The sequence below is a fragment of the Bicyclus anynana genome, chromosome 1 (genome assembly GCF_947172395.1).
Source record: "Bicyclus anynana chromosome 1, ilBicAnyn1.1, whole genome shotgun sequence".
NCBI classification, from domain to species: Eukaryota; Metazoa; Arthropoda; class Insecta; order Lepidoptera; family Nymphalidae; genus Bicyclus; species Bicyclus anynana.
Window position 1 is genome coordinate 7,002,441 of NC_069083.1, and position 26,394 is coordinate 7,028,834.

General features: G+C 35.3%; 1 protein-coding gene across 2 annotated transcripts in view; it reads right to left on the reverse strand.

Moving 5' to 3' along the window:
* Window positions 1-26,394, reverse strand: part of LOC112055226 (homeobox protein dve-1) — a 134,331-nt gene that overhangs the window by 50,339 nt on the left and 57,598 nt on the right. For both annotated transcript variants that reach the window (XM_052891165.1, XM_052891160.1), the window contains exon 2: window positions 14,104-14,299. In XM_052891165.1, coding sequence (XP_052747125.1) covers window positions 14,104-14,299 — 196 coding nt within the window. The remainder of the gene's footprint in view (window positions 1-14,103; window positions 14,300-26,394) is intronic.

Sequence of the window (26,394 nt, forward strand, 5' to 3'; positions counted from 1 at the left end):
ATGATGATGATGAACCGTTGTGTCCAGACCTACATGTCCAGGCATCGTTTCTTATAGGAGAGGAAATATGGAGATAATACTCTTTTTTTTTATTTTTTCACCACGCAACTCCAATGCGGATTGGCGGGGTTAGGCTGATAAAGTTGACTATGTTAAATACTGTCAGATTTGAGGAGGAGGAGGCAGGGGTAATAACTAGCACTAGCAACTTTTCATATCGGGAGTTTTCGGAAGAAAGAAAAATAAATATTTAACTGCTCAGGAATCAAACCCCGGACCTCATGATTTTTTTTTATTCTTTACAAGTTAGCCCTTGACTACAATCTCACCTGATGGTAAGTGATGATGCAATCTAAGATGGAAGCGGGCTAACTTGTTAGAAGGAGAATAAAAATCCACACTCCTTTCAGTTTCTACACGGCATCGTACCGGAACGCTAAATCGCTTGGCGGTACGTCTTTGCCGGTAGGGTGGTAACTAGCCACGGCCGAAGCCTCCCACCAGCAAAATCTGCAGCTAGTAATATATTTATAGGCATGGCATGTACTTTTATGTCAAAAGCAATGTAAACCATATTTAAAACGTTAAGCCTGCTTATCCCACGGCATTACCGTCGTCGGGTTGATCCGTGGATTATCTTTTAGATTTTACTAGCACTGTCCACACAGTGAATATATGGAATCCATGCTAATTTAAACCTTCATAGCTAGTAATTAAAGACGTTTTTAGCATGGACGATTATGTCGCTTACTTTTTTTGCGTGTGTAATCATTTATTCTGAAATTTCAAGCCGGTTCTGTTTGTGCGTGCATTAAGTGAGGATGGAAATAAATAAAATAAAATTATTATATGTACTTAATTGCGTAAACGTACTACTTTTTACAAAATAGTTTTTTCAATCAGATTTCCATTCCAAAATTCGGATTTCCCAATAAACATTTTCACATTACAAGACGGCTTCCATACAACATACTTTTGAAAATTTAAGCCAGTTGGTTCACAGTGGTTCTACTGCTGGTATGATAGTCAGATATATATAGATAAATCCCAATGATAATAGAAAGTACCACATATTTAAAAAAAGTTATAATTTATAATCCTTAATTTTATTTTACTGCTTGATCTACAATCCAAACCTAAGACTTTCCGATAAACAACCTCAACTGATCTGAGAAAGTAATTTCTTGAACTAATGATTGATTTTTTTGTGTTATATCATTTACACAAAAAGCCTATTGGAAGAAGCCTTTTTAAAACCTATGAGTACATCCTACCCAGACCTACCCTACTATTATACTATACCCTCGTAACTTTAATTATCACCATTTTCTAATAACATTACCTGATTCAAAAGTAAGAAGCAAAAGATTTTGAGAATTAAGGTACTAGATCAAAATCTGTACAAAAATGGAACTTAAGTATCTAGATAAATCCGGTTTTAACCGCTTATATCTAGTCTCAACTCCTAAGAGCCCGCTTAACAAAGAGTTCGACATGTGGAGCTAAGCTAGGCACACATAGCGAACAAAGATTCATGTATGTAAGAGGTTCCATATTTTAGTAAAAAAAATACGGGAATAAAAATTATCCGTATGAATAACATTATAGAACCCGCTGTGTTTCGCGCGCGAATTCACGTCGCGCGACACTGCGAAGAAGCGTGAGTGTGCAGCAGGCATCTCCTCCCGGATAAAAATCCAGGTGGGGGTACGGGCCTCGAGCGTAGTGAGTGAGTGAGTGAGTGAGTGAGTGGGAAATGATGTGGATGCGTTCGCTTAGCGTGAACTAGTGAACGATGAGCGAACATAATAAATCGCACTAAAATATTATTTTCGAACAATTCCGGTACATCTTTAAACCCCCCCCCCCCCCCCCCCCCACAAACCACAAAGCGATAGGAAGTCTGTAAAACCCCTTTTGTGATCTCGTCATACTATATTTTGAGATAGATTTTGTGTGTGACGTGTATTTTGAAAATGAATCATCGTTTTTCTTTCTTATAAGAAAATAACTTATAAGAAATTCAATATAACGCGGGACAATTTCCGTAAAATCAAGACGTGTGGACACATTAGAGCCACACACGCAAGTGTAGCACACACACAGCTAAGCAGCGCCTGATCCGGATCAAAGGATTAGGCACCGCTGCCCACCGGCCGGGTACATCTCCAACGAGATTACTTCCATCCGGATTTAGTTGAATAACTTGATACGGATTTGTGCCGTTATGAAATTTGCAGATAATAAGAAACTCCTTTATAACATACTAGCCGACGCCCTACGGTTTACCCCGCGTACTTCCTGTTTCAGTGAGAAAAGGGGTAAAATATATGACACTAACCAATACCGTGGCTTTATAAAATAATTGAATTTTCAAAAACAGGTTAGTAGATCCATACCCCTTAAAATACCACAAACTTTCTTTTTAATTCTTTACAAGTTAGCCCTTGACTACAATCTCACCTGATGGTAAGTAATGATGCAATCTAAAATGGAAGCTGGCTGACTTGTTAGGGGGAGGATGAAAATCCACACCCCTTTCGGTTTCTACATCGGAACGCTAAATCGCTTGGCGGTACATCTTTCTCGGCAGGGTGGTAACTATCCACGGCCGAAGCCTCCCACCAACCAGAGCTGGACCAATTAAGAAAACCTCAATCAGCCCAGCCGGGGATCGAACCCAGGACCGCCGTCGTGCCACTCCGAGCTGATTATTTTCACTGAAATTTTCTTGGACAAAAGTTAAACTCAGTATTTTAAGCTGGACGAAGGATTTGAACCCACGATCTTGTGACCCAAAGCTACGTAGGCAAACAATTCGACCAAACAACAACGAAGGAGTTTAACATAAAGACATACTCATAATTATTATGCATACTGCGCATTCAAAGTAGCGTCTGATCCAGATCAAGGGATTAAGGACCGCTGCCCGCTACCAGATACATCTCCGTCGAGATTATTGCAATCCGGGTTTAGTTAAATTAACTTCATATGGTTTTATAACCTACTAGTGTACGCCCGCGACTTCGTCCGCGTGGAATTCAGTTTTTCACAAATCCCGCGGGAACCATGGATTTTTCCGGAATGAAAAGTAGCCTAGGTGTTAATCCAGAGTAAAATCTATTCCCAGGGTAGGAGCGAAGCTTGACCGGGTCCGCTAGTCTTAAGTCAGCCATTGACGGTCAATTATTCTCACGTTTCTGGAGCGCAAACGTCAACGAAGACGTTTCATAAGTCGAGCCGTAATGCACGCAGCGACCAAGACACGATCAGTTATAGTCGTGGGTGCTCCAGAAATGTAAACTCCAGAATAATTGATCGTCAATGGCGTGCATTAATATATAAATGCACGCCAAATCACGAAATCTCGAAAACCGTTTGACGTACAAAATTGAAATTAGGCAGGGAGGTAGTTTATAATTAGTATGGGTGTCTGCTAAGAATGGATTTTGCGGATTAATGAGATCAAGTCGCGGGCGTCTGCTAGTATTTATTATATTTCTACCCTCAAATAAAATAATGCAAAATTCAAAGATTAGTGTTTGCGCAAAACCCCACACACACAGGAGCGTGCGAGTAGGACGGATTAGCGCTAAGTCGGATTACTCGACCGACGGATCTGAATTGTGTTCCGAGGTCGGGAATATTAAGGATACGGGGATCTACAATAAAATAACGCGAAATTTTATTTCTTTCTTTCTTTATTGCGATTAAACTTTGCGGAGGCAAAAAAATGTTTCAGATATCAAATTATTTTTGTTAAAAAAGTTGTTATACAGAAACTGTCAAGGCCAACGATATTTTATACTATAGATATGTTACATGGCTACAAACCAAAATAAATCCAAATGTAGCTAGTCCACTGAGCGCACATTTGTGTAAACTTACCTTACTTATATATATTTATGTACTAATATAGTTGTTACACTTCCTGAACACACAACTCGACATATTAGACAATATTTGGGTACTATTTGTTTAAGTAACTTTCGTTGTTTACTATGCGACTAAATGTAGTTAAGTCATTTAGCCACTTTTATACGCCAAATTTCGACTCGTTAGTGACATATCTAATAGTACAAAATCTTTGGTCAAGGCTGGTTAAAACCAAACAATATAACTACATTGTATCTCCGGCGGCGACGGTAATTGGACCGTGGCCACATAGTTATGGCCATCAGCTAGAGAAACATGGGTAATAGATTCGATTCCCTTAAATTCCCGATTTTCTTAGTTAAGTACTGCATGTGTATTAAAGTGCTATAAATGCGCTGTAAAGTATTATGTTTGTTTTTATTTCGTACCTACTGTTTTTATTACGTATTCACTTTATAACGTTTCACGTGTGAATTGTAGAAAGTCTATGTATTTTATACGGGCATAAAAATTGTGTAAAATCATACATTGTGTACTTGAAACCTTTTTACGATTTTAGGAAATGAGAAAGCTTTTTTATTTACGAAGCTTACTCAGTAAGAATGTAATTTTAGTTAGTTAAATGCATTTTACTATCACATATACAACTGTAATAAGGTCACATTTAACTTTCTAATAAGGTAATCAATTAGAACTATTCTTATTTGAAATAGCACGCACTACAAAGTAAGGGGATCTTAAGTATACTACCGCGACTCCGTCTACGGAACCATGGTTTTTTCCAAGATGAAAATTAGCCTATGTGTTAATCCAGAAAAAAAAATCCATTCCAAGTTTTAGAAAAATCGCTTTAGTAGCCGCCTTTCGCACTTTCCGAAGCCGCACTTTCGCCTTTATGATATACTAGCGGACGCCCGCGACTTCGTCCGCCCTTCGTAGTATCGCTTTCAAAATGGAGTAACTTCTCCCGTTTTCCCTACATTTCCCTTCACTGCTCTGCTCCTATTGATCGTAGCTTTATGAAAAGTATACTATAACCTGCCCAGGAGTATGAAGAATTGTTTATTGTTTTTTTAATACTAACGATAATTGTTTACCTTTTTAAAATATTCTACCTATGTGAGTTAGTTTAGTAGTTAGTCTATGTGGCTTTGAATCACGCGGTCTAGGGTTTGAGTCGTCCTGGTGTAAAATTGAGCTTTCTCGGTCATTATTAACATCTGACAATGATCGTTTCAAAGTCAAATGTTACGCATGCAACATGCGTTGAAGAAGCGTGTTGGTTTCAAATTCTCGCTCTATAAAGACGAAGGCCAGGCCTTACAAATAAGCATATCGATTAATGAAACACACATACATAAATAAAATATAGTGCATGTAGGACATAGGTACAGAAGAACGCGACATTCAATTTCGTTTTTAACCCACACTGATCCTGTGTGTGTGTCCACACGTGCATACCTAGCATGTGTGTGTGAGTGGAATGAATCGATGGCACACACACGGCTACGGAGCGCGATTATCCGGATGATCCGGGCGGATCAAACTCGTGTCGCGCGGAGATAAAACACAGCTACCCTAGCCCTCCACACTAACATTTGAACCGTTTTAACATACGTAGTACGTACTATAGGTACAACACTATGCTTTGTTAACTAAATGCTATGATATTTTATTAATTTACACGTTGAGTCTGATAGTGGTCATTCTGCTTTTTGTCCGAGATTTTTCTAAACTATTTACTTATCCAAAGGACAATTACAGTTTAAGTGAGTTGACTCGGGTATATCGTTTATCAAATTTTTACCATGACTTCATAGTGATCAGGTTTGAATTTTATTTTTTGTCTATGTCCATAGTGTTAGACCTTTTGTCTACACTTTATACATAGACAAAAGATGTCATTTCGATTCGAAAATTTCTAGCCTATATAGAAAAGAGGAAAATAATTTAGTGTAACATTCAGCTCCAACAATTTGAACCGAACAGTCTCGTGAAACTAATAATCAAACCCTCCCCCCTAGGAAAAATCCCAAAAAAAACGTGTGCTTCTCTTAAAGTAATATGTAACTTAAACTATATAATAACTTTAATTAATTTAATCTAATTAATTAAGAATAATCTATTGTCAGAGGTGTGAAGAAAATTTTGACAGCAACAACATATAAACTTTCAAAATAGTCTGTGGTCCTAAAACCAGTCCGAAGTTCGCTCTGTCAAGTGCAAATGCCAACTTCAGCTGTAACGCGTTACGTTACCAAGCGGTCTATCCTCCCTTGAGAAATTATCACTTCAAAAATATCAAATTAGTATATACTGCTTTTATACAATAACGATCTGATTAAAAATAATAAAATAGTAGGTAGGTACTTACTCCTAAGTTGTTGACTTTCTAACTTGCACTTAGATTGGAATTAGCCACGTTAACGTCAGTCCTGTGGTGTTTTCTTTTAAAAAAAATCACAATGCTTCGTATTAGTAGTATTCTTGAACAATGCCACAATTATACGCATTTTCCATTCTTATAGATGTTTTTCTTTACGGAATCTTATCACAAAATGCGATTAAAGGTATCACTCATTACCAAAAAGTCATTAATCTCCCTCTTTAATCTTAGTAAATAGGTACTTATATAAAAATTACAAGTCATTTTATTTGTACACTGTATGTCAACGAAACTACACAATCATAATCCATTTAAATTGTCATCTGTTCAACACTGCAGTAGCAACACTCAAATTACGAGTATCGTTAACTCAAACAAACGAAATTTTCAAAAGTAACAGCTATATGTATATGTATGTTGTGTATGTGTATAACAAATCACATTATTTAAAAAAATCCTTTACAACGTGAATATGATTTTTGAGATGTTGTCATGTGATATATTTAAAAGCGTTTGGTCTGCCATCCTACCACGACAAAGTCAACCAGACATGTACTCAATATATTGATTATACCTAAATAAAAATTATGTCCCGAAATATATTGAGTATACCTAAATAATATGATAGATACATGAATTTTACGCAAAAATATACTAGTTCGACACCGGCAAAGGATAGTCGCGTTTTATCTGAGGGCAACACCGGTCTGATCCGGTGGACTGATCCGGATTATCAGTCCCCTGCGCGTTACGAAGTTGTATCGATTTATTCCGCACGTGTGACCATTTTTTTAAAAGTTTAATTGCTTCGATTATTTATACAGTGACCTTTGATTTAAAAGATATATATTTTTTTCGTTCATTGCATATTTAATACATTGGTGATTTTATTATGTTGCCAGAAAATGCTAATGTGTTTATGTTTGGAACTCGAGGAAATTTGTAATCCAAAATCAAAGGTTGGGTGACTGATTAGATTTTTCATCATTCTCAGCCTATTTTAGCGGCCCACTACGGGAGGCCTCCTTGTAGGAGACGGGATATGGAAGTTTGACCCACCATGCTGTTCCAATTCGGGTTGGCGGGCTTTTGGTTAAAAATGTTTTAAACTTTGACTGTCGTTGTCAGATGTTAAGGACAACGACAAGGACCGACGGATGTAACACCAAAAACTTTACAACACACTTGAAAAAATTTGCTTCGGTATTATAAATAAAGTATAAATAGATATATTTGAATTTTAAGCTATTCATTATCATCATAAAAAAGAGCACGATATTGTTGGACGATATATGGAAGTCGACTGGTCTAGGCTATCCGCAGCCAAAGAAGCGGCTAAAAAAAGAATTTTTCTTAGACTTAGGCGTCTTAGAGTAATCGGTGAACATACATTAAAAAAAAAGATTCCGACGAATTGATAACCTTCCTTCGTTTTTTGAAGTCGGTTAAAAATGGGAAGGCTTTTCAAGTATTGACCACCAAACTTCGGTTCTAAGATAACACACGATGTAAACTATTACGTAAGTACTTAATTAGGTTTTAATTTTTAGCGTTAACAAAAATTGGACATACATACATTTTAACGGAAATATGTAGGCCCAATTCAAAACTTGCAAGACCAGTATTATAAAAAATTCTATAATTTCACCGAACAGCAATTCTTTAACATAAGTATGCATATAGGTGTGCTATCCAAAAATACGAGACATTAAAAAAAATAAATCGGCTTATCTTTATAAACCGGCTTTACTCCGTGTAACGTCAACACATAAGTTTCATTGTAGTTTTGAATAATTTTTGATTTCAAAATATATTTAAATTTTCACAGAATTAAAAATTATCCTATTTTTTGATAATAATTAAATGTAGGTACATATAACCTGCACCCATAAGTAGTTGATTTAGCCTGGAATCGTACGCTGACTGCAAATTCATTTTTATTGCAACACTGGCCACGTTGCCACGTTTCACCCACGTAGTTCCCGTTCCCGTAGGAATAAAATATAGCCCATAAGGTGTTATGGGCTATATTAGGGATATGGGGATAGTGTAGCGTCCCAACAGTGAAAGATTTTTTAATTTTTTTTCAGATTTTTCAGATTTTTGCAAACAAACATACAAACAATCAAATCTTTTCACTTTATAATATTAGTACAGATAATAATTTCAGCCATGTTTTATTATAAGCAATAATTTACAACATAAAGTTTATTTTAAATCTACGATTGCCAATTTATTTAGAACTATGCAAATGAATATCAACGGCGAAACTACATACTAGACTATTTACTAATTAATTATTCATTTCTGGCCCGTGCTAAGTTGTTAATCCAAAATTAGTGATTTTATTATAGAAAACTAGTTTAGATAATATAAAATATGCATATTAGCTATAAATATAATAACTTAAGTAAAATCTTGCCCATATATGTAAAGGTCAAACGGTAATGTACCTAATATGCAATATATTTAGAATATTAATTAAAATATCTCTTGGAGTAGGTATTAGCAATATATAATTATTACTGAAATGTCAAAGACGATCAGTAAATAAAGAATGGTTAGCAAAAAATCTTTTTACAATGTAAAACATTTTAACTTTTCTTTGTTACTGGCGTGGATTTCGGTTGTGCAGGATTATCGGGATGAAAATTTTGAGTAGTTAATTTGTGAGACTCTAATTCAATTTAATTTCACCCAAATTCGTCAAGCTATTGCGTCAAGAGAACAAACGTCAGTCGATCAATACTTCCTTACTTATATTAGATATTTACTACTTAGCTAAGAAAAATTACTTTACAAAACAATCAATATTTTGTGAATATTATTTAAACGGGTACATACCACAACAAAACGACGAGATTTTTAATGTCGATATTGTCGATATTCGAAAAATCTCGTCGTTTTATCGTGGTATGCACCCGTTTGAATAACAATCATAATGAACAACCACGAAATAAGTAAAATCATTAATCAATATTTTGATGTGAAACATCTATAGCCTCACGTAAAACGTGGCGATGCATGCCGTGGCGACGCGTCGCCACGCTGTATGAAGGTTCCACTCATCTGTTAAGTCAATTTACAAAATAATGTCGATGTCTCGCATCTGCCAGGCGTCCCGTGAGGGTTCATTTTTTTCTTTATATTACATACTACAACCACCGTTTTTAAATATAAATTGAGTTGTCAAACAATTTTGTGCATTTGGTAGATTTTTGCTGACGGTACCGCAGTACGAATTGACAAAAGATATATCTCCGGCGTATAATCCGAGGGCATTGTGTAATAGCTAATCGCGGATCGGCGAGAAACTTGAAATTAATAATGATTTATAACAGCCGATTAGAGACGTTTGGTATTAACTCGCCACCGTTTCTTTGATACCATGTTTAACGCACACTATCTTATAATCTTATTCCCACTCATTATGTATTTAACGTAAGGATTAATTTTGCATGAATAATAGTTTTCTTTGATACCTGTGTATTACATTCAAGATGGTTTTTTTTGTGCTAATATACTTATGATAATAATATTTTCAAATATAGCAAAATCAAAAATTTTTAAATACCCTCGACAGTTAAAACAAAATCATACTTAATCGAAAAAATCGACAGATAAAAAATATTTTTTGAATAAAAGTTAAGATTTTAAAGTTTAATTTTATTTTAACAAAAAATTGCTGTTTTGTATATCGAGAATGTCTACTATAATTTTATTTAATCACAAATTCGTTTTCGAGCAACCCCGGAAGGAGGTTCTTGCGTTTGGAAACTTGCTCGTACAAATTTTGAAACAACAAAATGTCCACAATTAACGCAAAGCTATTTTTCCACTGCTCCGTTATCGCCATGAACATGCATTATTATATTACTAGAGATAATTATTCAGAGATGTTAACTTCAACTAAAACACGAGAAATGAGGCGATACAACGCAAGGTAGATGACAATCGGGCCGCAGTAGTGATTTTTAAAGAAGAAAAAAATATTTTTATTTATCATATAAATCTGAAATCTACATTGGTATGCATAAATGAAGAACACCATTGCGTGCGACTAAATGAAACGATAATTATGTGAGAAAAGTGTATTTAAAGTTTTTTGCGTACGCATTTTCTCAATGGGAATGGTGATGATGATGATAAAATGAAGAAAGTGTGTAATGCTATTGGAGGGATTTGTTGGCTGTGCGAATAACTTTACGGTGTATCCCCTCGAGCGTTATAGCCTTAAGTTGGAGTTATAATTTCTATGGTATATGTAAATCAGGCTCAGAATCACTCAGCGGAAGCGGTATCTTTGCGTGATCGAATCAAATCGTAATCGAAATGAGGAGATGCACTGAAGTACCAAAGTCAACGAATCGCAAAACTGAAGTGACAATGGTCGGGGCACACAGTTTGATGAGGCGATGGTTATTGGAGACCTAAGTTTCTGGAATGGCGACTACGCAACGGAAAGTACACTAGGTGGATTGGAGACATCAAGGGCTTCAGTTATGTAAGTTTTATATTCCTACAGAATTTCATGAGAAATGATGTCCACAGTTGACTCTTTAGTACATACTGGAATAAAAGTTTATCTTTTATTGTATCATGTAAGTCGACGAATCAATAATAAATCTTCATGGTGTTTCCTTAAATCGCTGTAAGCCATTTAGTTAGGTTAGGTTAGGTTAAAAATACTACAGTTTCCTTGTACTATCAACCTGGTTTTCCATCAAACTCTTATGAATTACCTTAAATTTTATCTTCACTAACAAATGACGCTGTTTTAACTATGTTTAGTATCTACGCTTACTTAATGGGCTTATAAAGCAAAAAAAACGAAGTTTAAGCTTAAAAATCATCCCATCCTTATACAAATCATCGGCTAAAATTTTTAATCTGTCAGGTAATTATTCTACTCACAAAAAATCGGTTTTAAGAACATAAGCAGCTAAATAAACATCCGATTTATAAGGCACTATAACTACCGCGAATGAAATTGTATTTAAATATGTGTGTGTACTGTGTATGATGTGTGGTGCTGCGTGTGTGTGCGTGCATTCGCCGGCTTAGCTCTGAGCGCCTTACCGGGCAGACGGGATGTTCCGGATTAGATTTAAAGGGTAAAAGAACTTAAACGAGACAACACTATCTCGATTTACATGACAAAGAAAAGGACGCACTGATTGGAGATTTAGAGATTATGATTCATAAAGAGAGGAGAATGAATGGAAAATTATTAGGGAGGGAATAAACGGGCAGAGTTGAATGCAGTACGCAATAATATGTTGTTGGTAAAATAAATAATGATGTCCTTTTATTTGTACAATATAAGATGCAATGCGCAGAGGTACCAAATCAACTTAATATAGTATATGTTTACACACAAAAATAAATTGCACACGATTAATTAATTTTTTTGCTTTATCGTTTACTGTACAAATAATATTTTATACTTATTAATGTTATAAAGAGGTAAAGTTTGTGGTTTTTTTTGAAGTTTTTAAAGTTGTGGTAAAGATAATTTCGGGATCTACTGAATCGATTTTGAAAATGAAAATACATTTAACATTATAAAACCACGTCACAGTGACGCTTACAAATAACGTGGCTTTCTATATTTTATCCCCATATTCTCACGGAAACGAGAACTACGTGGCTAGTTATTAGATATTTATATAAACATGTAATATCTATGTTTCTAAAATACTAATAGTCTTCACTGTGAACAATATATAAGAAGTAGTTTACACTACAAATAAATAATAGCAACTACTAAAGTCACTAACAAAAAAAAACGATCACGACATTACATCACATAGAGATATTCCATCAAAAGCCACTCAAAGTAACAAAAATAAAGATGTGGCAAAGGCGAGAGAACTGGTTAATTTTTTCATTCGCCACGGGTAAGTTTAATTTAGTCTCGTACACGGGACAAAATACAAACAGTATTTGAATGTAGTATCAATAAAACCGTTTATTGAGAGTCACGCGCGGGCCCCTTTGTTGGGCCCGAGCTCATCTCAACGTTAATCTGATGCCATAATTGATTCACTGATATCTTTCACGCTCCCGGAGCTGACAATCATCTGCGGAATGTTGGTGGATAACGAATCTTCCATAATATTGGAAACTCTGTTCATGTTTTAAATTGGATCATCTTTTATGTTTTAGTTCTTATGTTATCTGTTTTGTTTGTCATTTTCATTATATTCCAATATAACTTTAAAGCTAGATCCTGCACGTTTAATTGCAGTATACGTCTAAAAATAAGTGCCTTGTGGTTCTAGCCTAATTTGTTATTGTTTTCTTAAATATTTTTGCGTAATCTTCTTGTACTCTATTTTTCTGTTATATCTATTTAATTCTAACCTAATTCTCATCTACGAGTATTGTTATACTTTTAAATGATTTCGTGAACACTTTGTTTTCTTTCCTATTATTGAAAACTTTATTCACGTTCTAAATTGGATCATCTTTTATATTTTAGTTTATTTTATTTGCCATAACTATAATTTAATTTTAATCTATTTATTTAAAAGGAAACTTATTAAAAGATCTTCCGAATACATTGCCAACATTATATTTTATTTACATTATAATATCGTTTAGTTAATAGTCAATGATTATTATTTCTTCTGAAGTTTTGGACCTTTGCATTTGAATAAAATTATAGTAACAATAAAGAATAATACAAAATAAGTAGTCATAAAAATAATTAATTCACGACAACCATTATTTAGTTCCTTTTTGTCCTTATTTTAGAACCATGCAGGTTTAATATTGTCTTTAGAATAATATTAATTTATTCAGTGGGTACAGTTTTTATTCTTCAAGTGACCGGAAATATCAAAACCGGACCGAACTGTATAACTCTTTTTGGCACATTACGTGTGCAGATTGTTATATTAATTTCTGTAACGTTTACTTTGTTATGAATTCTAGTCACTGACAAAGATGTTATATTAATTTTAATAACATTTTTAAAATGGTAGTGAACTGCAGGGTTGACTTACGATGAATATTTTAAGAAAGGTCATTGCTTTAAGCGAAGCTTTCTATAAATACTGTCCCTTGTATTTTTTATATGAGTATAATAATAACACAGCACAATATTCAAAAATATGTCTCATTCATTAATGTAATTTCTGACGCCAAATTAATTAAATGTAATTTTTAACTGAATAATTCAAAAAATATATTTTCGGGAGACTTTGCATTTTCCGACTTTTCAAGAATTAACAGTTGGGTCGTTGGGCGATGAAACACAACACAACAACTATGGAACACAACGCCACAACTATGTCTACGTCAACGTCTGTGTGCCTAGTGGGAGTTTTCAAAGTTTTCATACTGTTACTATCGCGTTAACGTAAACGCGTTATATGGAATTGAAACAGTTGTGCAGTAGTGCCACTAGATGGTGCTGTTTCAATTCCTTGGAAATTCGCGTTTACGTTAACGGGACGTCACAGTATCAAACTGTCACTAGGCCCTCTAATGTCTGCTGCTCGGATGCAGTGGCCAAGTTCTACTATACGAGAGAAGAATCCTGAACCCCAAAGCAGATTAAAATAAAATGGGCAGTTGATCATCATTATATCAGCCGATGGACGTCCACTACAGTACATAGGCCTTTTGTAGACTTCCAAACATCACGATCCTGCACCTGTAGCCAAGTGATCTTGGTCACATGACCGGTCGATAGCAAATGTCATTCCCATACATTTTTCTAGTTTTCGAAGCGTTTGCGACGTAGAAAGAGAATCGACGACACTTGGCCGCCTGCATCAAGCGAAATGATGTTAGTTGATGCAAATTAACTTTCAAGCTTTTTAATGACTTACCTGATATGCTTTTATTGAGCAAGTTGTTGAAGGCTTCCTTCTTGGGTGACAGGTGAGGGGTGTGAGGGGTGTGAGGCGGGTGCGGGTGCGGCGGTCGGTCATGGTGCGCGGGCGCGGAGGGGGGGCGAGGCACCGCGCGCTCTTCTGGTGAGCGCCTCGGAGGAGTCTTGCTACGTCTCAGCTCGGATGATAGGCTCTGCAAGATAGATACAAAAAAAATTAAAAATAAAGGTATAATTCACAACATTTTCAATTTTGCTGTAAAAAATTACATGATATTTTTATTTAATTTTGAATTCAAATGAAGGTACAGATTACCCACTATTTGATATTTTTTGCAAATAAATATAAAATGCTTATCTGACCACAGGGTGTATGAAAATAAGATTTTAGATCTGTTGGTATTTTTTTTTTTTTTTTTAGTTTAAGTACAGTTTAGCAATGAAAATTTATTTGTGCACTGAATTTTATAGGACGCAAAAGCAACTTTTAAAACTCGTGGGTTTTTCATTCATCACTACACGCCCCCCGACCCGCGCGGACCATTGGGAGTGTTACTAATTTGCCAAGCTTTAGCAGAACCCCACGGTCGCAACCGCATAGTTCATATTCTAATGCGATTATACTCCTTGTTCCCTGATAACGTAGTTCTATATCTGCTACCTCCGATTCCGAAGAGTGTGGGTTCGAATCCGGTCCGGGGCATGCACATCTAACTCTGCAGCTATGTGCATTTTAAGAAATTAAATATCACGTGTCTCAAACGGTGAAGGAAAAACATCGAGAGGAAACCTGCATACCAGAGAACTATTGGCCTAACCCGTCTCATTCTGAGAGGAGACTCGAGCTCAGCAGTGAGCCGAATATGGGTTGATAATGATGATACCTACTACTAGGTGATAGAATTTTCAAATCGGTCCAGTTAAGAGCCTATTCTATTCAAATATACAAACAAACAAATTACATAGACTAATGACAATTTGTCAGGAGATATCTGCTCGTCTAACAAATTATTTATATTCGATCAATGAAAGTCTTTGTACTCAAATGGACCACTAATAGGTTGTTAAGTTACGCTAATGTTAATGAAATTATAAGCTACGCGATGGAATTTACTATAGAAATTAGATATTAGGTATATGGAACACACGTACGCATAAATTAGTGAGTTAGTGAGTTACAAAAACCAGGATGTAAATTCAAAATACATGTCCAATGCAACACTGAGTTCAATTAACTGTTAATAAGTTATTTATTTAATTTTAAAGTTATTTTATTGCATAAGCAAGTGAAAGTCTTTTAGCGTAGTCTAGCTTAATTACACACTTGATTTAGGAGTACGTGATTATTAGAAAGCTTTTTTGCATTGATCAAACTTATTGCATGTGCAATTTTGGCTAGCGTAGTAGTCAGTAATGAGTAATCTTGATACATTGCTATAAATAATATTAGAAAAGGTCTTTATACAGGGACTATAAGTGGACTCTTCAACACCTTGAAGTTATGGGAAATACTGCCGAGCATCCTGTATATGCTATAAGCTGCTGTTTTCCTTAGAACATGTATTCTGAAGTATGAATCAATTTTCTAGTGTATTTTTTCACAATATTATTATTTCATTGTCTCGAAACGTTACGTTTGTTTATTGTCGAATATTATAAGTGCTTCTTCCAGTTTTATGTTGTAATGATAGTAATCTAGGAGTTAATAACTGTTTTAACATACTGTTTAAATTTATCTATTTAGATAAAAATCAATGCCACTTTTCGTTAACTCAGAAACGGGCTTATCTAATCCAAATGTTTCAATGCTTTTTTCGAACTATTTAGTAGATGGTTTGTGACGTTTGCACAAAAAGCGGTTCTACACTTATCACATTTTTTTAACGAATGAATTCAGGGGTAGGGTAGGGTAAGGATAGGGAAGAAGTGCACATAAGTCAAAGCGATACTTCACCTGGTTCGCTAGTATAATATATGCAAACAACATATTATAGAAGCGCGTTTACTAAATATTCTCGTAAGTTCGTGCGTAAAGACATATTCCTTAATAGGACTGCAGATTCAATCGATAAATCACGGCGGATCCAAAACGGGGAATGACGGAATCGGCGGGAGTCAACGATCAAAATCTACTGGCTCTAATCTAACAGAAGTCGAACCACTTAAAACAAATCGAGATTCAAATTGGACACTTGTTCATTGCGTCAGTGCGACGTGGACCGTTCGCGGGAGCACTGATTGCGTTCATTGAGGAGTTGAGGTCTGACTTGACCGATTCATGGCGAATGTTCGCATTCAACAAGGTTAAACGTGCAAACATCAATAAAGTAGCGTCCATATCAGACGAACATTTCACCGCTGACTATGAGATTCTTAGACAACTTCAACATGTACAAAAAAAGTAAGCACGTACAAATTGAAGTTTTTTTTTCTGATTGTGTAAGTGCCGTAGGCTCCTTATGGGACCTCAGCGGCGTCACCGGGTGGCAGAAGCATCGCCTGATGGGGCTCGAAGGCAGAAGCAGAGTAGATGGGCGGAACGACTCTCTAAAGGCGTCTCCTCTGAAACTCGGACCTGTTGAAGTTGTCGTTCTCTTGAACACTAAACTATGTTTTAACAATAAACGCCCCAATACAACCTTAGTTATGAAGTCTGCTTCATTGGTCCTATTACGTGTCAGTATACGACAGAGATCATAGCTAGACGTGACGACAACACGCCTTTTAAAGGCGCAGTTGACCACGGAAGAGTTTAAGAAATTAGACGACGTAGAACCCATAAGATGGTTCAACCAAATTGAAACTGCGATGGCGATCTTGCATAAACCCATCCAAAAGCAGCCATCAGAGAGGTGTAGAGAAGATTGAAGAGAGTATTGCCAATCGTACTACAAAACTAAAAACCACAGCTGTACTGCTAAGAGGCATCGACAAAGAAATTAGTTAAAATCACGCTATCACAAAGAGCGTAGTGACAGAATCCCGGCGTTGATTTCTATCCGCTGTAGCGTAGTCACCATAGTGTGTACAATAAATGAAATTTCACTCATCCTTTTGTGTTGAACTGAAAATCAACCTGCTAACAAACGAGAGATCATTTTGATTTACCCTCAATGATGTATAGTTTTTGTATATCCAGTCGGTATCCACCGCCCATCAGTTTTGATGTATAAAGGTTATGAGTATGATCGAAGATATTGAAGTATGGAAGATTTTAGGACGTTTATAAACAAAAATCAAATACCAGTGCTACGTTACGCTACATCAGGCAAACATACTCATAAAAGAGTTCTAGTAAGCTTAGAATAATTCGATAAAAGAATTTCAGCATTCTTTATTTTGGTCTCTATAATACATTTCAGATTCGATCTAAAGGAGCTATACGACCTAATTGGCGAAACAGAACAGGAATAAACAACCCTTTCGAGAGTAGACAAGGAAGCCAATAAGTATCATAGAATCGTCGATTCGCGCCACAGATCTGTCTAATATCGTATTGGAATTTGTGATGCCGTTTGACCCCTGTTAACCCAGATTACGCTGCTCGGCGCCTGATTCGTCCTCGGCAAGCCTGATTGTGTTGTGACACAAACTGTAATGTATTATGTGTTAACTCTTGCTGCAATCACGGCTGCCTACAATTACAATACGTACCGAACTTACAATTTATTTCGAGCGATTCGTGTTCCATGTTGCTCTTTGATTTATAAATTCTTGTAACACGCCGCTATTAGGAGTGTGCGTTTATTTATTTATGGTTTCTTGTTAATTGCGCTTATTACTGTATTAGTTTAAATGGTCGCCTTGTTGATGCGAAATTTTGGTTGACGCTTGTTAAGGAAACCTTTCAGGCTATATTTTTATGGTGGTGGATAAAAATTTTATCATTCAATGATCTTTTGACACATTTAGTTAGGATTCATTATATTATTATGAATTATCCACTGCCCTTTTTTAATTATCACAAGCTGATTGGTGAAAAATTGTTCCCGTAAAAGCAAATGTTATACGTAAAAACTCTTCTTGAATAACACAATCGATTGATGAAAATCGCATTAAAATACGTTGCGTAATAGCTACAACAAAGTCAAAAGATAGTGTAAATACAGAAACTACTTTGTTTTATACTGTATGTTAAGATGTGTAAATCAATCTTAATCGTTTTAATTTCATATATCTACCTACCTTTTTTTTTTTCGCGGGGGAAATCTCTTTCTGAGATACCCGACTTACTGGGGGACGAGACGGGTTATGTGGAATTTACCACTAAAACCCCCTCGGTGGCCACCCTCAGCGCATTTTGGTAGGCTCCGGGACCTCAGTTAAACACGCCGGTGCAACCTTATATCTACCTACCTACACATTTTATATCCTTAAAATCCCATAAAAATTGATTATTTTGACTAATTTTGCTGCTAACCACATAAGTAATATGTGGTTAGCAACTTCTTGTAAACAGGTCAATATACGTCTATGTATATTGACCTGTTTACAATATGAAACCTTTAAAATAATCTAAAAGTTGATCATAAAACTTTGTCCCAAAAATATTATACTTAATAACATTAATTTAACAACACGAGGATCAAAGTTTATATTTAAAACGAATTCACTATCTACGTCCGCTGTTTACTGAATTAGTAGTAATCTATTGACTTCCAGAACATTATCTTAATACCCGAAATGTGTTGGCGTTCCCACGACCATTGCCTTTCATTATCATTATTTATATGCTTTTTGCACTTATTAATTATATTTAAATAAACTATTATTAAATGGTTTAGTTGTTTTGGGCGATCTAATTTGTTGATTTTTAAAATTATGAACACTAAATCAGACGTTTGATACTTTTCTTTTATTAGGTAGGTACATTTAAACAATGTTTGAAAATAAATGGTTTTTTTTTAATTCTTTACAAGTTAGCCCTTGACTACATTCTCACCTGATGGTAAGTGATGATGCAATCTAAGATGGAAGCGGGCTAACTTGTTAGGAGGAGGATGAAAATCCACAACCCTTTCGGTTTCTACACGACATCGTACCGGAACGCTAAATCGCTTGACGGTACGGCTTTGTCGGTAGGGTGGTAACTAGACCAGCCGGAGATCGAACCCAGGACCTTCGTCTTGTAAATCCACCGCGCATACCACTGCGCCACGGAGGCAGTCCGTCGTCGTGCGCTCTTTTTTTTTTAATACATTTGAAGTAGATAAACCATGATTTTTAATAATATAAATTTTTACCATTTTTTACAACTACAATTATTCTTATCATTAGCATATTTCCACTCATGATGCTTTTTCTTTTAGATGCAGCAATGGTTTAGTGCAACAAGAGGACTGAACTTGGGATATTTCAGGTTTCAGTCAACGGTTTTACTAAGAAGTTGTTATAATTATACATATTCCATAGTCATCAACCCATATTCGGCTCACTGCTGAGCTCTCAGAATGAGAGGGGTTAGGCCAATAGTCCAACACGCTGGCCCAATGCGGATTGGCAGACTTCACACACGCAGAGAATTAAGATAATTCCTTGGTATGCAGGTTTCCTCACGATGTTTTCCTTCACCGATTGAGACACGTGATATTTAATTTCTTAAAATGTACTCAACTGAAAAGTTGGTGCATGACCCCGGACCGGATTCGAACCGACACCCTCCGGAATCGGAGGCAGAGGTCAAATCCACTGGGCTATCACGGCTCTATATATATTCCATAGTATTATAGTTTAATTTAGTAAATAAGTACCTACTGATACCAATATTAGCAATTAATGTGATAGTATATTTCCGGCAGACTGTATTTACTTTAAAACTGTGACGTGAGAAATATTGAACAATAACCTCAATGAAGAGCTTATCAAGAATAAATAATAAGAAATTTTATTATACCTCAGGACACTCATAACCATGAAGACACTATATTAAAGACGTATGTACCTATACTTAGATAAAAGATGTTATAATCAAGAAAGTTTAGTCGTAATTGAATTCTTTTGGTAGGAATTTGTAAATTAACTACAGAAAAACTAATAAACACAAATGAAGTATAATTTCACAATTACAATGTTAAGTACTCTAAGGGCCAGCGCATACTTTGCATATGTTACTGGCAAACTATTATTGATGTTGCTGGGGTTGAATAAAAGTAAAACATTAACAACTTATGGGAAAAATCGTTGAAAACAGATGGTCATTTTGAATCCTAACAATGTTTATAACATAATTAAATGTATGTAAAATTAAAGCTTTAACGGTCCGAAAGTAGATCACAACAAACTCAGCGAGGATTTTATATGTTTAGGCAAACATCCAAACTAAACTACATACGCACGAAAAATATAATACTGTTAAAAAAAGTATCATCATCATCATCATCATCATCATCATCATCATCATTTTTTTTTTTTTTTTTTATTATTATTTTGAATAAGCAAGCGCTTAGCTGCAATCATGCCTGATGGTAAGCGATGATGCAGCCTATGGTGGAACGCGCTTGCCTAGAAGATGCCTATTCACTCTTGACTTGAAAATACCCATCTTGTAGGTGGTGGGGAAAACTGAAGCTGAGAGAGCATTACACATCTTTGCAGTGCGTATAAGGAAAGAGGAACTAAACCGCTTGGTACGCGCCCGAGGGATTTCGACAACGTAGCGGTGCATCATCATCAATTCGGCTCACTGTTGAGCTCGATCCTCCTCTTAGAATTAGAGGGGTTAGGCCAAATAGTCCACCACGATGGCCCAATGCGGATTGGCAGACTGCACACACGCAAAAAATTTTGAAAATTCTCTGGTATACAGGTTCCTCACGATGTTTCTCACCGTTTGAGACACGTGATATTTAATTTCTTAAAATTCACACAACTGAAAAGTTGGAGAAAACTGGAAACAGAGGCATATCACGGCTCTAAAAAAAATCAATCAGATTCCAATTGTAATTTAAACAAGATATGATATATATAGATCTGAAATTGACTACAAGGTAAGCTGCGTAATGCTTCCATGAAATGCATGCCAGAGATATTGAGAGAATTACTGTAACGTGTCACGAAGACTATGCAGCAAGATAACTCTTATCTACGTCATAAGACAGATAAATAATTCAGATAAAAATCCGTCCTTAAGTAAGTAATTAAAGTCTACATTCTGTGCATATAGGAATTAACTACTGTCAGTTACACTAATCCATTGTGTCAGTGTAGATCACATTAGGAATAATACGTGTTTAATTATTTGTCATGCTGTATCTGAATGCGTATATTTAGATACTATTGCTGGAAGTTGCAAAGTAAAGTCAATTTTACACCGAGTCGTAATATCTTATGCAATAGGATATAATATTTTATGCATTTTTTATTTTAAATTATCTTAAAGAAGAGAAAACGAATACTAAATACATTCGTAATCTTTAAATGGCCCCTATTTCCTCAAATTTACAGATCCAATTTGGATGGGTTTTTCATTATTCAAGTTCAAGGAAGGTTAGTACGAGTATGCTAATAACTAAAAGCGGTTTTTATTTCTCTGAAAAAAATATTTTTAAAATAAATACTTAGAAACTCCAAGAAGTCAATCCGAAGATATCAATATTCTATAATATCCAAAACTATGAAAGGATTTCGTGTCTCAAAACTTTCTATTCAAAGGTTAGTAATTTTTCCAACATGCTTTCAACGAAAAATTTTAGTATTGTTGTATAAAACAAAAACTATGCGCGTTATAAAAAAACAAAAGCAATAACTATGACACAGAAGTCATACAATCGTAAATCTTCAGCAATATATTTCCCAATTGTTCAAATTATTACAATGTTTAAATTAGAATTAAAAATTTCATCATCATCATCATCATCGTATTAGTCCACTGCAGGACATAGTCCTTTTGTAGGACCTTCCAAACATCACGATCCTGAGCCGCCTGCATCCAGCAAATTCGCTGAAAAAACTACATACTTAACTTTAACTCTTCACATGAAATCCTCATTAATTCCACCGGCAGTAAAGCAAATCCTAATAGAGATCAAAACACATCAAGCTTATCTTACAGGGGCTAATGGTGACATACAAACAGTCACCAAAACGATAGTAACATTTACCGTAGCATTACGCGTTTTGTATTTAATATATGTGAGCCGATTAATTTATGCCCCAGTTATTTGTACCGAGATAATGTTACAAACCTCACGTATTTGTATATCACGCGTTTATCTTTTAATTCTTGAGATGTCAACGCTTTTTGACGAGGTTTTTCCATAGTTCTGAGGAGTACTTACTACTTAGTCATATTAGAAGAAGCCACATGGTTCATCGCTTTATATACTAGTAGCTTTATAAACACCTATCTGTTTCGAATACATGCAAATTTTGCATCCAAAATGATGATTAGATTATTTTATTCTTGCAAGTCAATATAATCCTACACTGCATTTGTGTAGTATTCTGTTGGATCATGACGATTATCATCATCATCATCATCATCATCATCATCATCATCATCACCAACAGCATCTTCATCATGATCAACTACATCGCACTGATAATGCAGTCTGCGTACCTAGGTTGTGGTATACTTTACTAAACAAAAATTTGGAAATAAAGTTTACTACACTTTGTTTTTTGTTGTAGTCTAGACTAGACTAGTAAACTGTTACATATAATAAATGTGTAGTTACATATAATATATTTTCGGTAATAATAATTATTTAATAATAAATTGGCAGAATATTATAATCTAACAAATATTATAACCACAAACAAACCGCATTTATAAAGCCACTAGATACTGTTGTTAAAAAAAATTGTAGCAATGATATTTGTTTAATGTTATTATTAGATATATTCAAGATTGAATGGAAATTTTTAATTGTGTACGTGAATTAAAACGCAGAAGCGATATAGTTTAGATAAGAACTCTACAAACTACATGATACACACTGCCTGTCTCTTTGACTAACACGTTTTCTTATACTGAACAAATATGTGCATTTCCTAGATTAAGTGCACACAGATCAACATTTCACAATCACTCTGATTTGACACTACGAGTATTTCCTGTGTAAAACACGTGCCATGTGCATCTTAAACTCAGTGATACTAAATCTTGAATCTATAATTAAGTATATTAATTTTCGTGCTTACAAAATTATGAAAAGCATTTCTTTTAACTTAATGTATAGTATTCATCGATCGTAGATCGTTTTAACGATTAATATAGATGATAGTATCAACAATCTACATTTATATATTTTATTATTTTTTTATGTTTTCTTACATCACTAATTTATCTTCCTTTACAAGAGATATAAAAGAAATAGACTTTGTTTCTAAACCTAGCAGTGGCGAAGAATCCATACAGGCCGATTCCCGCCGGGTTTCCTTTTAAAAATCCATACATACATATCCATGAATATGTATGGATGCATAAGAAGCCGGAGCTTTTATCATGCGGTATGAATATCTTTTTTCTAGGGACAACTTAACTTCGTCAAAATTCCATTCTTCGCCACAGCTGCCTAGTTGTATAATCACTAATCTTTAAACTAGGTATCATCATCATCATTATCACTCCATATTTGGCTCACTATTGAGCACGTGTCTCCTCTCAGTTTGAGAGGAGACACGTGCACAATAGTGAGCAGATTTAACCCCTAAATCAATAGTCCACAACGCTGGCCCACAACACATAAAATGAAACACATTTTATATGATTCAACCTATTTTTGTATTCGCCATATTTGTATTTTTAGCTTAATACACTTTTTTCTTTTTTAATGTTTTGTACAATAATTAACGGTACAATGTTTAGTTAACCGAACTTTGGAACCGTGTATCCGCGTAACATTACGTTCCAAATCTGGATTTAATGTTTTATAATGTTTTTATTAGTGGACTTATTGTCGAGTTATCTCGACTATTGGACTGACATCGTCATTGGTGCCATGGACATGACCCCAAGAGTTTTTTTTAACCGCCGAGTGGTACGGCTTTACGGATAATTTTGTGATAAACTACAGTTTACCTACTTTATCGGTAAACATTGTCATTACGCAATGATGAACTATTAGAAATCAGAAAGATAACCTGTCAGATTTCTTGAGATGATGCGTAGAATAATTGATTATGTACCTAAAACAACTATTAAATTATATCATCATCATCATATTAGCCGATGGATATCCACTGCAGGACATAGGCCTTTTGTAGGGACTTCCAAACATCACGATACTGAGCCGCCTGCTTCCAGAGAATCCCTGCGACTCGTTTTATGTCGTCAGTCCACCTGGTGGGGGGGTCGACCAACACTGCGCTTTCTAGTGCGGGGTCGCCATTCCAGCACTTTGGGACCCCAACGTCCATCGACTCTTCAATGTATGTGCCCCGCCCACTGCCACTTCAGCTTCGCAACTCGTTGAGCTAATTAAATTATATTTTTTTTTAACAAGATCCAAATTAAGGTACGTAGTAAGATTTTCTGTGATTTATGTAGTTTTTTGAAACACTTATTGGGAAAGAGGTTAAAAATAGTAAAATGGTGTATTTTTCAACTATTTGTTAACATATATATGTAGGTACCTACTTCAAATTGACCGTATTTTTTGTTTTCCCTAATAAAACTTATTGGTACCAAGCCACTTCTTAGAAACTTATATCTACACGTATGTCACAGCACAGTGTATGTAAAGTAACGTCAAGAAAAAAGAAACACATTATTAAATTATTTTAAGTGAAACAGGAATGACATCGAAATCTATTAAACCAAAACCATTCCTTAGCAACCTTATCGCAGACACGATAATTTAATAAACATTTTTCTGTTTTGCTAACACTCCTTTCACACACACACCTGTCCATCGCTTGTCTACCTTACTACTACATCCAAAGACTAACTAACTTTCTAAAATAGAACATCTCTTTCTAAGTCTAACTAAAGGTCGTTAACATGCGAGAAGTTTATTTAGCCACAAATCCTTTAATCGACATAGTAATGTAAATCTTTCCCGTGGATTAAGGTTCAAACCCGCTACCGCGTCGGGAGCCTCCGCAAACAGATGCCACGACTCAAACATTTTATTAGTAGAGATTTAGAGAAGTAAGATAGTGTTAAAAACATGGAGTTTCCTAATATGTACCTAATCTATATAAAACATAACTGTAAAAACCGAATATCCACACCAGCGTAAGCGCTTTATCTATATTTATAAATTGAATATAATTACCGAAAATTGCAAACGGAGCCGTAATAAAACACAAAAATCGACTTTGATCGTCTGTTTACGCTAATCTTTGGAAATAATAACAGAATGCATGAGGTTTTTGTAAAACTTTGTCGGACCATGCTCCTATTACCATAGGTAAGTACTCTTAGGTACCTGGTTTTAAGGGACCAGATCCTCAACCATCCAATCAACCATTAATATGCTCATAATATGAGAAATCATACTCATCCCAAATCGCTAGTCACTAATATTTGTGGCAACCCTTGCAAAAACACAGCTAAAGTAGAAACCGAAAGGGGTGTGGATTTTCATCCTCCACCTAACAAATTAGCCCGCTTTCATCTTAAATTGCATCATCACTTACCATCAGGAGAGATTGTAGTCAAGGGATAACTTGTAAAGAACAAAAAAAAAATAAAAAAAAGTTCATATTTTAAGGGTTTCTAGCGAAGGATTGCTACAAAGCTAAATGTTATTAACTGAGGACAATATGAATTTTCATAAAATCTCGTAAAAATATAAAAAAAAATACTTTTAAACTTGGACAATTAAGGGTCCAGAAACTTAAAACTTTGCTGCCTTTCAAAAAGCCACGATTCAAAACACACACTACCGTACTTGTTGTTATCAGCATTTGAGAAATAGATTGAGAAATTTTCAGATTTCTTAAAATTCGAACATACGCGTACCTACTCTTTGACCACCAGTCAATTTTAAAATGCTGTATGAGAACTTGAGAAAGGGCTTGAGAAATTTTCAGATTTCATAAAATTCTAAAATATGCGTAGGTATTATTTGACCACCAGTCAATTTAAAAAGTCTCTCCACAATTAGCGAATCTCAAGCAAGATGTACACTAATCTAAACTGGAAACCATGTTATTTTACAGTTGTTACATTAACACCATGATCCCATCAGTTATCGTATGACGGTTAAATTGTCCCACTGCCTTATAGTATTCCGATCGTATCCGCCGCGTACTATGACGGATGTTCTACAAGCCGTTTAGTGTATGCCTATGGAATAAATGAGGATTGCCGGGAACATGTAGGAATAGATTATAACTGTAC